Here is a 14,000-nt window from a genome sequence, read left to right as displayed (position 1 = left end):
AAACTGCCTTTCAAGTAAGAAAACCTTAAAAAAAATTCCTACTTCCGAAGCTGTGTGAACCGACCAAGGTGTGCAGGCAGCTGCTCAGGGTCCATGAAGTCGGAGGGCTGGGCCAGGTGTGGGAGGAAGCACACCGCAGGCAGAGCCAGCAGACGGGTCACAGTGCTGGCTGTCGCCCCACCCAGCAGAGGAGCAACAGATTGTTCCCCAAGGCAAGAGATTTCTGGGAATCTGTGGTTGATTCAGGTAGGCTGGTGTCAGGTTCTCAGCCAGCCCCGGAGGAAAACGGTGTGATGGACCGACTTCACCCTCCCAGGCCTTGCAGCTGGGTACCACTTTGTCAGACAAGCCGAGAATCTGCAGGAGTTCCCAGAGATGGCTTCTTGGGATGTGAGTCAGGCCAGCGTGGGGAGCCCAGCAGCCGCAAGAGTCTTCCTGCCCCAGCCTTCCAAATGTCTCATCGCTGGGCCACAGGGCCTCTCCTCAAAGGGGAGCAGATCAGAGAATGGGAAACCAGAAGCCACGCGTGGTTTCATGTAGGTAGCTCTGAAGACCACAAGTCCCCAGTGCCAAGTGGCTGATCCAGGCACGGGTTCAACAGGTACCTGGAGACAGCAGAGGCTTCCTTGGGGTGTGGAGTGGACGCCAGCCAGTGTTGCCTGTTCTCCACAGCCTTCCCTCTGGCCATCTTCCTTAGCACTTGAGAGCTGCCTGCACATTGAACCACATGTCCCCCAGCTGTGCTGGGCTAGCTTGCTTTCCGGGAAGCTGGGCTGGTTGCTGACAGCAGGTGATGTGGGCTCCTGGAGCAGCAAGCAGGCGACAGCACCACGAGCCAGGCAGTTAGGTGAGGCTGTAAGGCCAGTTTCCCCTTTGCCCAGTCCAGGTGAGCAACTGCAGCCTCCTGAGGCACAGGCCAGCAGCACGCCCCCTTCCCCGCCCCAGCACAGAGAGGCCCTGTGCCTTCAGCGTGCCGCTGGCACATGAGGTTGGAGAGTGGTTTTGACAAAAGCAGCTCAGGTACACGGAGTGAAATTCTTTATTCAAACTCACCTCCCCTTGCTGGGGACTTAGAAAATTGTTCTACAGAATGGTATTCATTGGACAAAGGCAGATCTTCATTGGGGAAAAGGGTCCCTCTCAACAAGGAATGCTGGTTCCCAAGGCAACCCTGTGACGCTGGAGCACAAGGCAGAGGTCACTGAACAGAGATCGGTTCCCAAAAGGAAAAGTTGCCAGCAGTCTCACTACTCTAAAACCCAAGATATTCCTTGCACGCTCAATACAAAAGCAGAAAAATCACTTCTGACTGTGGAAAGTGGGTTGGCAACTCAAAGAACAGCATTTCCACTGTGCTGTCCTGCAGCCCACTCCTCCAGTGGTCCCGATGAGCACACTCCCATCCAGGCTTCTGCCCCCCGCCCTTGCCCCTTCTACACTGGCCATGGTACAGAACTGATGCATGCTGGGACAACAGCAAATGAAACAAAGGCACACAATCTCTATGCTCCATCAGAAAGCAACGCAGTGGGACAGCCTGTCCTACAGGAAAAGTCCACTGGGCACTGCTGACTATTCAGGAGGCCCTGACAGACCAAAGGCTCCTGGCTGCCCCCACGAGAACTGTCAACAGAGACTGGCCTTCCGCTGAGCATGGGAGCCATGGGATGTGCACTGGAGAGAACCCCAGCGATTCAGTGCAATTCTGCATCTGCTGGGGACTGAATGGGTCCAGAGAGGCTCTGGTACGTGGTCTACTGCTCGTGTCCTTTGGGGTCACCAGATGGAAACATTTTCATGGTTTTTTGGGCATAACAAAAATTTCCTCTCCCACAGTCTCCAAGAAGGGATCTTCAACATACGGGGCCAGGTCGGGAGTTTAAGTAAGGTCAAGTGAATCCATGTGAAATATTACGGTATCAGTCAAAGGCTCAAAGGCCAGGGGTCTAGGGTGGGATGCTACAGCTCTGTCTCCATTGGCGTCTGCAGGTTATCTCATTGTCATTCGTGCTTCCAAGGTATTGTCTGCAAAGTCCCACATGTTCTGGGGTCATCTGGGGTTTTGATAACAGCACCTAGAAACAGAACCTAGAACTTTGGCCTGTTCCTTTTATAAATAAATAAATAAAACGCAGTTCTGAGGCCAACCCCAGCTCCAGCCGATGATCTTCCCGGGACACGGGCTCCGTCTTACCCCAGACTTGTGTAAACATGGCACTGGCACAGTTAGCACAAAAGCAGCAGCTTGTCTCCAGACTGGGGGGGAAGGCAGCCCTCTCCCGTTCCGTGTCGTGGGTGAGTACCACTCGTTCTGTTATCAGGGGAGGCTGGCAGGCTGCGGAAGCAAGGAGGGTCTCCCCAAAGCTCCTGGCCGGGGTTTCCAGGTTCATCCTAGCACTGGCTGGGAACTGCATTTCCAAGTTAGGAAAAACTGGAAATCACTCTCCTTTAGCAACGATGGCCCGAGGGCCAGAGAGGCAGCAATTGCACAAGGAAGGCCACAAGCCACTTAGGCAGAGCAGGGCGGGAGTACAGCGTGGGACCGGGAGCAACGGCTCATTGCGCAGTGCCTAGAGCCTGCCCGCGGGAGAAGGCCAGAGGCCAGACCAGGAGATCCCGAGCCTCCAGGAGTCCCTCCCGTACTGCTGCTGGGAACTGCCAGGGGGAGCACTGCCCCCACCCCCACCCCCGCATCACTCTGCACAGGAAAGAGAACGAGAGGCTGATCTGTGCTGGCGCAGAGAATGAGCCAGGCACTCTCCTCTCCCAACGATGGCTTCACCCACCTCCCTGCTTCAGCCTCAGGGCAGGAAGGCTTCCGCTTGATTCTTGGCCTCGCTCTTAGGAGTGAAAGGAGGGAGAAGGAAAGTGCCCCAGGCCTGGACTCTAGGCCTGAGCTGGCGAGGAAGCAGCAGCAGCAGCACTGTGGTCCCCAGGTGGGCAGCGAGCAGGTGGGCTCCGGCCTAGGAGAGAAGCTCCAGGAGCAGTTTCCAGATGTGCACAGTGCCGGGATTTTCAAAGCCAGGGCCTGCGGGAGCTACGCTGGCCGCCAAGAGGAAAACTTCCCGCTGGGTGTCGATGGCCTGCAGGCCCAGCTCCTGCTGCAGCTCCACCACGCTCAAGGCCTCGCTCAGGTCCTGGGGTAAACACAGCAGCCTGATGGAACACGGCCACAGCGCATTCCCACGCGCTCCCGCCGCGTCGCCCCAGAGACAAACCGTTCTTTGGCTATCCGAGGACCCTAGTTCCCAGACACTGCCCGGAATCCCCTCCAGGCTCCACGGCCTGCCTCATCTCGGACTCGCCTTTCTACACAGCCTCTCGTCTCTGCATTGTCAGCGTCTGCGCTAACAGCTCTTCCTTCTAGCCATGACGGGCACATGCATACCCAGGCTTATTTCATTCTCGCGGTCCACACTTAACTGATGAGCAACTGGACCAGGGAGGGAGTTCATTCAGCCGAGGTGTCCTAACTCAGATAACCAAGCTTCTGACTCTCAGCTCAGTCTCCTAAAATTGAGCGTGGAGAGACGGCTGCGGCAGGCTCGCATCCAGCCAAGACCTCTGGGAACCAGCTGGAGGAGAAAGGAGGCCGCTGCCCACCGTATATTTTATTTTCAACCTAAAATGATTCTTCCTGCAGCAAATACTAGAATGCTGGGACCTTAGATGTTGCCTCCTGTAGGCTCAAAACTGTTCCATTTTTAAATAGGATGATGATGGGATTCACTGTCCAACCCGGGATCCTTCTGAGGTCACTATTAATAGTTACGGCAGAACAACGTGCACAATTGGGACTGTTCCAGGTAGATGGAACATAGGGGCCCTCTAGGGATACAGCATTACCAGTGTGTCCTGACTGGCAGGGGAAAGTGAAGTCATTATATATACAGCTTCCCTGCAGGCCAGGTTGGAAACATGTCCACGGCTCTGAGACTCACGGGCACAGGCCACAGGAGCCATGGCAGGGGTGTGCCATGGCAGGTTCACCTGGTTTTATGAATGCTGGTACTGAGGGCTGCTGGGCCCAAGGCTGCTCTCTGGCACAGAGGAGATACAGGGTGCCGGGGTTCATAGCAGGAACTTGGAGGCAGAACTGAGTTCAAGTCTTAGCTTTGCCACAGTTGTCACCTCAGGGCATTCAGGGTGAGCAGCAGGGCCTGTCACGGGGTTTGTATAGGACTGAGTTGAGGTCTCGACTGTCGAGCACTTAGCACGGTGCCTGGCACGCTGCAGGCACACAGTGAACGCTACTACTGTTTAACCTGTTCTGCTTCCCGTCCCTTCCCAGCACCTGCTCCTCACCTAGAACCACAAGGAGCAAGGGTGTAGCAGAGTGGAAGAGGTGCAGGTGTCGAAGTCAGAACACTCAATCCCACTACTCCCGCGCTATATGGACGTGGGGACGTTATGAAAGCACCCTGCACCTTGTAGGGTCAGCAGAAGCCCAAGAGAAACATCACTGAAAATCACCCCTGGCAACCAGTCGGTGCTTCATTTCTGTTCCTTCCCCCAGAGCGGGAGGAAAATAGGAAGGCGGGCAGAGGGATGGGGAAGGAGTACGGGCAATAGTACCTCGGCCAAGCCCTCTGGGCCATGCGCCCAGGGCCCAAATGCAGGCCTCTGTGGGCAGAAGGCCGATTGGCCTGAGCCAGTCTCCGGCGACACTCACCTGCTTGTTAGCCACCACGACGACAGGCAGGTCGGGGTCCTTGTCCAGCAGCCTGTGCAGCTCCTGGCGGGCCCAGGGCAGCCGCAGCCGGTCAGCCGAGTCCACCATGAACACCAGCACGTCCACCTCGTTCACAAACTCCTTCCAGTAGAAGCGCAGGTTCTGGTTGCCGCCGACTGAGGAGAGGCCAGGGGCCAGGCTCAGAGCTTCCCTGGGCCCTGGCTCTCTACCCACAGCCCCAACCCCGACCTCCCTGCAGCTTCCCAAGGTCCCACCAGCCAGGGGCAAAGAAAGGTTCCGCGGCCAATTAGACCGGGACAGCTGGGCGTCTTGGGGCAAATCATACCTTCCAACAGCAGCCAGGCTCCTCACTGCACTCACCCAACAGGTGCAGCAAAACCTCCAGGTTCCCTAACGCACTGCACTTTTCAAATGACGGACACACAGGTGCGTAACAGATGGAGCCCTCGGTTCTCTCCCCTGGGCCGCAGCGCCTCTGACCCAAGTCCTAGCTTCTTCCACTAGTGGTGACCGTGGTCAGAGGACTCCCGCCATCACTGATGCACAGCCCTGCTCCATTCTGTTTCTCCCGTTCTGTCTCGTCATCCATTCTCTTCTCTTGCCAACGCCACGCTCGATCCTAGCGACACGTGGCTGGCCCACACTGTGCCCCCACCCTGGGCTGCTTTCCTGTCCCCTTCTGCCCCTCTGCACGGGGCCTCTTTGGGGCAGAGGCTCAGCCCCAGGTCATGCTCTGAGAGTCAGGGGCGCTCTCCTCTGGGCCCGCCAAAGCCCTCAGCACAATGCCCGGCACACAGCAGGCACTCACTGAGCGCTTACCAGGGGCCAAGCCCCGACCTGGGTGCTGGGGATGCAGAGGCGTGTAAGGTGGGCAGGACCCTGCTCTCTGGGAGCTCTCCCTCCCAGACAGCACGGACAGGGCAGTAAAAACACAGCTCAGAAGAGGAGGAAATAAGCAGAAAAAGATAGTGCTGGGGTGTGGGAGGGGGGGTGGTGGTGGCCTAGGCTTGGGGTGGGGAGGAGGCTCTGGGAAGGTGTCTCCAGAGGTGGCACAGGCGCTGGGCCTGGACCACTGAGGAGCTAGCCCCGGGCAGAAGCAGAGAAATGGCTTGTAGGCAGGGGAAGGGCAAGCTCTAGGTGCCTGGGAAACAGCCAGATCGCCAGGGTGGCTGCGCCACCGCTGGAGGGCGAGTGGAGACAGGTAAGCAAGGCCGGCCGGGGCTGCACCACACCCAGCCTTTAAGAGCCCCGGGACGCTGTGGGAGCCTGTGAAGGGGTTTAAGCCAGAGTGCTGGGCTCTGCTGTGCACTCCTGAAAGATGCCTCTGCCTGACTCTGGGACAGCAGTGTGATGTGCAGACAGCGGAGGAGGGGAAGAGGAGGCAGCTGCGTGTTGAATGTATTCCCTCAGTCATTATTCATCAGCACAGGGCCAGGCATCCTAGGGGACCACAGTGAGGCGACACTGTGGGATGGACTGTGATGGGGGGACGCAGGTTCGAATGTGGGCTCAGTGACCCCCTGGAGCTTAAGACTTCTATCTGTAAGACCCTCAGGGAACACGAAAACAGGCAGGAGGAATAGTGACTGTGCCAGACAGAGCAGTCTTCAAGTACACAGCCCCTAATTGGTCGGAGCCCTTGGCACAAGAGAGGCCAGAGGAACTGGGCCCATGGAGGTTGGCAGGGAGGTCCCGAGAGCCTAGGACATAACCAAACCGGCTGCTCTTTGTGGTCTGAGTCCAGCTCTCCTAACACCCTCTCCGCCATCCTCTTCTAAAAATCCCAAGGAACCCAGGACTGGGCTGGAGGGGGCTTCTCAGACCCCCTCTGAAGCCCCACTCAACAAGCTCTCCCAAGTACTCCCAGGGACTGGGCCGGAAACCATCAGCCCCATCTGTGCCCAGGGCGCGCATGGTCTAGTCAGGGACACAGGGTGGCACTGGCAAACCCTGCGGCATCAGGGGAGCCCTGGGTGGGTGGGAGGAGTCCTTAACCAAGTCCAGGGGTCAAGGAGGATGTCACAGGCCTGTCCTGTCTGAGCCACATCTTCAAAGTTGGGCAGCAGCTCGCCAAGGGGAAGGTTTTCAGACCCAGGGAACAGGAGTCTGCCAGGTACCCTTTGGAAGCAAGCAATGCGGAGAGGGTGCCTCACGGCCAGGGCCCAGAGCCAGCCCTTCTGCAGAAGCCTGCAAGCCCCGGCACAAGGGACAAGGCCTCATTGTGGGCCTTGGTGTCCCCCCGCAGATCAGCAGGGCCCTAGCCAGTTCAGGCTGTACAGAGCTGTTGGGAGGATTTTATTAAGTAAGCGTGTTCAGGCCAAATGCCCGGCAGGTGGGAGCCCTCGGCTGAAGCACCCCAGATGTCAGGCATGGAGGCGGCTGACCAGGGAAGGCTCAAAAGGCCAGGACAGCTCGGGCTGTTCCTGTGCGTCCCGGGAAGCAGGAGCAAGGAGCTCCCACAGGGGGTGCACTGCTTGGATAGGCGTTTGGTCCACACACACCCCCTCCGCCCCCTAAAGGCCCCAGGCTTGGGGTGGGGTGTCTGCTCACTCTCCAGCAGGTCCACCTCGAAGTCCTTGGTGGGCAGTCGCACGGAGTTGAAGCCCCAGGTGGGGATGTGGCCCTCCAGCGGTGGCTTCCCCGACAGCACGCGCAGGAACGTGCTCTTGCCCGAGCCGTCCAGGCCCAGCACTAGCACCTCGCGCTGCTCCAGCTCCTCCAGCGCCGGCTCCTCCTCGTCCTCCTCCTCGGGCTGCGGGGCGGGGAGCAGGTTGCGGCCACAACCTCCCGCCCGACCCTGCCCCCAGGGAGGACCGAAGGCACACAGCGCCTGTCCCCGCACGCCACGAGTCCAAGTCCCGGGACCTCCAGGACCCCAGAGACCGGGCAAAGAGGAGGCGGAGACGCCTCCCGGCATGCCCTGGGGCTGCGCCGCCGTGCGCGCTGCGCAGCTGCCGGGCTGGACCCTGCGCGGGCCCCGCGGTCGCCCCCGGCCGCGCCCTCCCTTCTCTGGCGCGGGTTCGCGCCCCGGACACGCTCACCAGCGCCTCGGTGCCTGAGCCCCGCCGCCGCCCGGCTGCGTATGCACCTGCGCAGGGCCTGCACGCCGCAGCCGCCAAGCCCCCGGCCCCCGCTCCCCCGGCGCTCCCCGCCCCGCGCTGACAACCCCCCTTGGCTGCACGCGCGAAGGGTAGACCCCGGCCCGCCCGTCCTTCCGCGGGGCCCGGCACTCACTTCCCACTCGTCCCACTCTGGGAGGCGGGCCGGCTCCGCGCCCCACCAGGCCTCGCCCTGGTCCCAGCGCCGCTGCCGCCCGCGGCCGAAGTAGGTCTTCCAGAGGATGAAGAGCACCGAGCCCAGCACGGCCGCGGCGCCTCCCAGCGCCAGCACCAAGGGGCCCAGCGGCCGCGGCGCCATGGGGCCGGGCGAGGGGCGCAGGTGCAGGCTGCACGAGCCGAACCCGCCCGCCCGGCCGCGGAAGATGGCCCCACTGCGACTGCCGCGGCCGCGCCCACCCACCCAGCCCCAGCCCCGCACTACAAGCCCCACAATGCACCGGCGCTGTCGCGACAGTCCGGCCGCGCTGGGGTCCACCAGTCCTGCCAGGTGCGGGGGACTGGGGAAGACGAAGACGCCGGTATCTGCTGGGCCCTTACCGAGCCCTCGCTGGCCTCCAAGAGGTTAGCTCGTGGCTCTTCTCGGTAATCCCTTAGAGCAACGTCTTGCAGAAGGGGAAACTGAGGCCCAGGAATTAAGTAACCCGCCCGAGGGGGCGCCGTAGGGAATCAGTGCAGCCTTGCATTCCAGTCCAAGCGATCTGCTCCTTGTGCACCTCAATACCACCAGGCGGAAATAATTAAAGACGGCTACGGGGTGGCAGAGGCAGGATTACAACCCAGTCCCCCAGTCCCAGCCGCCTCTATCCTCCTTTGGCTGCCTCCTGCATTCCGGGGTCTGTTGTCTTGAGGGCACACTGGTGAAGCAGGTAGGGCTTGGAGTCAACAAGTTTGCCACCACCACGAGCTGCCAAGGCTTCTGGGTGTAGCAAGGAGGAGCAACAGGCGAAAAGGGTCCATGGCTCAGCAGTTGAAGGAGGCACCATGGAGCCAGCCCAAGGCTGTCAGTGCTCAGCAAGGCCGCCTCTTTGGCTCCTCAGCTTCCGGGTTCCTCCCTGCCCTGGCTCTGCGTCCCAGCCTGTAGTCCTCCCCAGTTGCCTCCCCTTTGCCTTTGGCAAGGTAGCTTTAAAAAAAAAGTGTTTCTGCATTAATAATTTTGGGGGACAGTTTGTGTATCTTTGGGAGGTGATGTCTGGAGGCAGGAGAAGGAAATAGGTCTGGAGGCCAATTAAAGTTGCTTTTTGTTTTGTTTTAATTGGAAAGGCAGAATGACAGAGAAACAGATCTTCCATCTACTAGTTCACTCCTCAAATGCCCACAACAGCCAGGGCTGGACCCAGTTCCAAAGCCAGAAGGCAGACTCTACATATGAGTCTCCCACACCGGTGGGAAGAAGCCAAGTACTCGGTGCCATCATCTGCTGCCTCCCAGGTGCATAAGCAGGAAGCTGGATGGGAAGTGGAGGAGCTGGGACTCAAGTCGGCACTCCAATCTGGGGTGTAGGCATTCCACGCAGTGGTCTAACCTGCTGCACCACAACACCATAACACCATAATGTGTACTTAGAAATAAATAAAGCCCTCCCCAAGCCACATGTTGAGATCTCTCCCATTTTAGAAAGCCAGCCTTTCCTTCCGGGAACACCTTAGCTCCTATCTTGCTTGACCTCTGGGCACCATTTGACACTGTTAAATGCTGGGGTCTTAGCTGGTTAATACATGCTTCCTGGGGCCAGTGCTGTGGTATAGCCGGTAAAGCCGCCACCTACAGTGCTGGCATCCCGTATGGGTGCCAGTTCAAGTCCCGGCTGGCTGCTCCTCTTCTGATCCAGCTCTCTGCTATGGCCTGGGAAAGCAGTAGAAGATGGCCCAAGTCCTTGGGCCCCTGCACTCACGTGGGAGACCCGGAAGAAGCTCCTGGCTCCTGGCTTCAGATTGGTCCAGCTCCAGCCTTTGCAGCTATTTGGGGAGTGAACCAGCAGATGGAAGACCTCTCTCTCTCTCTCTCTCCTTCTCTCTCTCTGTGTGTGTGTGTAACTTGACTTTCAAATAAATAAATAAATCTTTAAAAAAAATACATGCTTCCTTTCCCAGATTTAGAGCTAGTTGTGAATAAGATGTAAGAGAGCCAAATGGAGAGAAAAATGCCCGGTGCTTTCCTTCCAGAGCGGGACTGCTTCCCGGGAAGCATTCTGACACACCGGCTTTGTTGGTGGGCAGGGCTGGGGCAGGGCACACCCCCTGCCTTTTCCTAAACTCTGAGCGGGCACTGAGTGAAGGTGAGGGAGGAAGAGTGACTGAGAGCTTGACCTCAGCGCTGTGTTTCAAGATCTTTAATGAGGGGCCGGTGCTGTGGCATAGCCAGTAAAGCAGCCGCCTGCGATGCAATATGGGCCCCGGTTCAAGTCCCAGCTGCTATACTTCAATCTTGTTCCTTGCTAATGTGCTTGGGAAAGCAGTGTGGACCAAGTCCTTGGGCCTCTGCACCCACATGGGAGAATCAGAAGAAGCTCCTGGCTCCTGGCTTCGGATTGGTCCAGCTCCAGCCTTTGCAGCTATTTGGGGAGTGAACCAGTGGACAGAAGACCTCTCTTTCTCTCTCCCTTTCTCTCTCTCTCACACACTTTACCCTTCAAATACATATATAAATATTATTTTATATTATTTATTTTATATTATTTATATAAGTAAATCTTTAAAAAAAGTGGGTAGCAAGTTTCTTATTTTTAACTTAGAAAACAGAAAACAATGGAGTAGAAAATGTTAACATTTTATGAAACTTGTGTGTTGGGACATCGTATAACACAACTTTTAACATTTTTTGGAAGATTTATTTATCTATTTGAAGGCAAAGTTAGAGAGAGAGAGAGAGAGAGATTCCATCTGCTAGTCCAGTCCCCAAATGGCTGCAACTGCTGGAGCTGAGCTAGACCAAATCCAGGATCCAGGAGCCTCTTCCAGATCTCCCATACATGTGACGGGGCCCAACGACCTGCGCCATCTACCACTGCATTCCCAGGTGTGTTAGCAGAGAGCTGTATCGAAAGTGAAGCAGCTGGGACTGGAACCTGTGCCCAAATGCCGGTGTTGTAGGCATGGCTTAACCTGCTGCGACACAGCACTGCTCCTCTTACAACATTTTAAAAAATTATTATTTTTTATTTATTTGGGAGACACACACAGAAATAGAGAGAGCAAGAAAGCACTCTGCTGATTCACTCCCCATATGTCAAAAATGACCAGGACTATGCTGGGGGCAGAGCTAAGAGCTGGGAACAAAATCCAGATCTCCCATATGGATTTCACAAACTCAATTACTTGAGCCATCACCTGCTGGCTCCTCTAGGGTCTGTGTTAACAGGAACTTGGAGTGAGAAGCTGGAGGCAGGAACTGAACCTAGGTATTTTTATGTGGGATATGGGCATCCTAACTATATGGGCATTCCATATAACTATAGGCTAAATGCTACTTCCCTAAAACATATTTTTAAAAAATATTTATCAGGGTCCGGGCCATGGCATAGTAGGTTAAGCCTCCTCCTGCAGTGCTTGGATCCCACATGGGCACCTGTTCGAGTCCCAGATGCTCCCTGCTAATGCACCTGGGAAAGCAGCAGAAGATGGCTCAGGTGCTTGGGCCCCTGCACCTACGTGGGAGACCTGGAGAAGCTCCTGGCTCCTGGCTTCAGATCAGTGCAGCTCCGGCTGTTGTGGCTATTTGGGGAGTGAACCAGCGGATGGAAGATTTCTCTCTCTGTCTCTTCCTCTCTCTGTAACTCTACCTCTCAAATAAATAATTAAATATTTTAAAAAGATATTTATCTATTTGAAAGGCAGAGCAACAGTGTGGGAGAAATTGATATCTTCTGTCTGCTGGTTCACTTCCCTAATGGCCATAAAAGCCAGGTCTGGGCCAGGTTGAAGCCAGGAGCAAGGAACTCCATCCTGGTCTTCCTCATGGGTGGCAGGGGCCCAAGCATTTGGGATACCTCCTGCTGCTTTCCCAGGTGCATCTGCAGGAAGCTGGATCAGAAGTGGAGTCGCCGGGACTCAAACTGGCAGCCCGATATGGGATGCTGAAGTTGCAAGTTGAGGCTTAATTAATTAATTAATCTGCTGCCCCACAACACTGCCCCTAAAACACGTTTGTTACAGTGGACTGTGGTGATTTAAAAGAAGTTTGAAAGTCCCTGCTCCGGTGTTAGTAGCTCCATGCAGAAACTGGAGTAAGGGAAAGGGTGCAGATGCCTCTCCTCACCTCCACACACTGGTTGGCCTGATCCCTCTGCTTGAAACTTGCTTCCACCACCTGTATTCCTGGGGAGGCTTCTAGATGTCTTCCTAAACCTGTCAGGCTGGGATGGGTATTGTGGTCCTATGAGTTAAGCCTCTGTTTGGTTATGATCCCATTCCATTCAGAGTGCCTGTTCCAGTCTAGGCTGCTTTGCCAATGCATCCTGGGAGGCAGGAGATGATGGCCTGACCCCTGCCACCCATGTGGGAGACCCAGATGAAGTTTCTGGCTCCTGACTTCAGCGGGATCCAGCACTGGCTGTTGCAGGCATTTGGGGAGTGAATAATAAGTGGAAGATTTCTCTCCCTCTCCCTCTCCCTCTCCCTCTCCCTCTCCCTCTCCTCCCTCTCCCTCTCCCTCTCCCTCTCCCTCTTGTTCTGCCTTTTAAGCAGATGAAAGATAAACATTAAGGGGCCAGTGCTGGGGTGTAGTAGGTTAAGCCACAGCATAAAGTGCTGGCATTCCATAAGAGTGCCAGTTTTAGTCCCAGCTGCTCCACTTCCAATCCAGCTCCCTGCTAATGGGCTGAGAAAGCTGTAGAGGATGGCCCAAGTGCTTGGGCCCCAGCACGGGAGACCTGGAAGAAGCTCCTGGCTTCGGATCGGCTCAGCTTCGGCCATTTCAGCCATTTTGGGAGTGAACCACCGAATGGAAGACCTCTCTCTCTCTCTCTTGCTCTCTCTCTGTCTCCTTCTCTCTGTGTGTAACTGTGACTTTAAAAGATAATAAATATTTTTTTTATTTGAAAGTCAGAGTTACATAGAGAGAGGAGAAGCAGAGAGAGAGAGAGGTCTTCCATCCGATGGTTCACTCCCCAATTGGCTGCAACGGCTGGAACTGCGCCAGTCTGAAGCCAGAAACCAGAAGCTTCTTTCGGATCTCCCACGTGGGTTCAGGGGCCCAAGGATTTGGGCCGTCTTCTACTGCTTTCCCAGGTCACAGAAGAGAGCTGGATCGGAAGAGGAGCAGCCGGGACTAGAACCGGCGCCCATATGGGATGCTGGTGCTTCAGGCTAAGGCATTAACCCACTGCGCCACAGCGCCGGCCCCATAAATAAATATTTTTAAAAAAAGAAAAAGAAACATTAAAATACATGCACATGCATACAATGTGGCAGGAGCACCAGCTGAGGTCTTGAGGGATCAACTTCACTGTCAAGACAGGGGACAGGGCCTCCAAAGAGGAAAGATGAGCACCAGTGAATCTATGCAGAGCCTTGCAGTCAGAACATATAACAAGAAAACCAAAACAAACCCCCCAGGGGCCTAATGTTGGCGCTCATGCACATTTTATGTCATTTCCAAAGAGAATACCTTAATCCCTTCAGGGCTGGTGGCTCCTCAAGGTCTCATTTGGGCTTGCCTCACCTGTCCTGCCCCCTGAGCCAGAGTGGGTGGCCATCCTCCGGTATCTCCGACTCCATGTGTGGTCAGTGTCTGCCCGCAGCCATCTCTCTGTGGCCTCTCCGTGGATGGGGGCCAGGCCTTTTCCATCTCGGAGAGTCTGATGTGCTTGGCGTCAGGTGGATGGCCCCGACTGCATGTTTCACACATGTTTGCTGAATGGAGGCTGTGGCCCTTGCTCTGCCCTTACCTTCTACGGTGCAAAATTTTTCTCGTCACCGTTTTCTTCCTCTCTGAGTTTCCACTCTCCTGTCGCCTGCCGTCGGCTGCCCTACCTGAGACTAACTGGACAGGGTTGGCAAGGCATCCTGGAGTTCGCCTCTGTGATAGAGAGCAGAGCAGGGAAGTGGTGAGGAATGGAGCCTCCCCCCACGGGCAGCTGCCCAGTGCTGTCGCCCTCTGGCGTCCGTTTTTACTCCTACATCTGTTTGAACTTGGTGCTGTCAACTTGATGTGATGCAATATCCATCACAAAAACAGAGCCACTTTTAAGC

General features: G+C 56.3%; 1 protein-coding gene across 1 annotated transcript; it reads right to left on the bottom strand.

The window, feature by feature from the left end:
- Positions 1–1,021: 1,021 nt before the first annotated feature.
- On the bottom strand, positions 1,022–8,222 carry ARL10 (ARF like GTPase 10). Its single transcript, XM_002710439.6, has 4 exons — positions 7,928–8,222; positions 7,244–7,445; positions 4,673–4,848; positions 1,022–3,137 (listed from the first exon to the last, which is right to left on the bottom strand). The coding sequence occupies exons 1-4, from the start codon at positions 8,108–8,110 to the stop codon at positions 2,964–2,966; spliced, it is 735 nt and encodes a 244-aa protein (XP_002710485.1). The 5' UTR covers positions 8,111–8,222; the 3' UTR covers positions 1,022–2,963.
- Between the last annotated feature and the right edge of the window lie 5,778 nt (positions 8,223–14,000).

The sequence above is a fragment of the Oryctolagus cuniculus genome, chromosome 6 (genome assembly GCF_051225735.1).
Source record: "Oryctolagus cuniculus isolate XC-2025 breed Fujian yellow rabbit chromosome 6, ASM5122573v1, whole genome shotgun sequence".
In the NCBI taxonomy this organism is placed as follows: Eukaryota; Metazoa; Chordata; class Mammalia; order Lagomorpha; family Leporidae; genus Oryctolagus; species Oryctolagus cuniculus.
The sequence above is the reverse complement of the archived record's forward strand: the minus strand, read 5'-3'. Positions and strand labels throughout refer to the sequence as shown.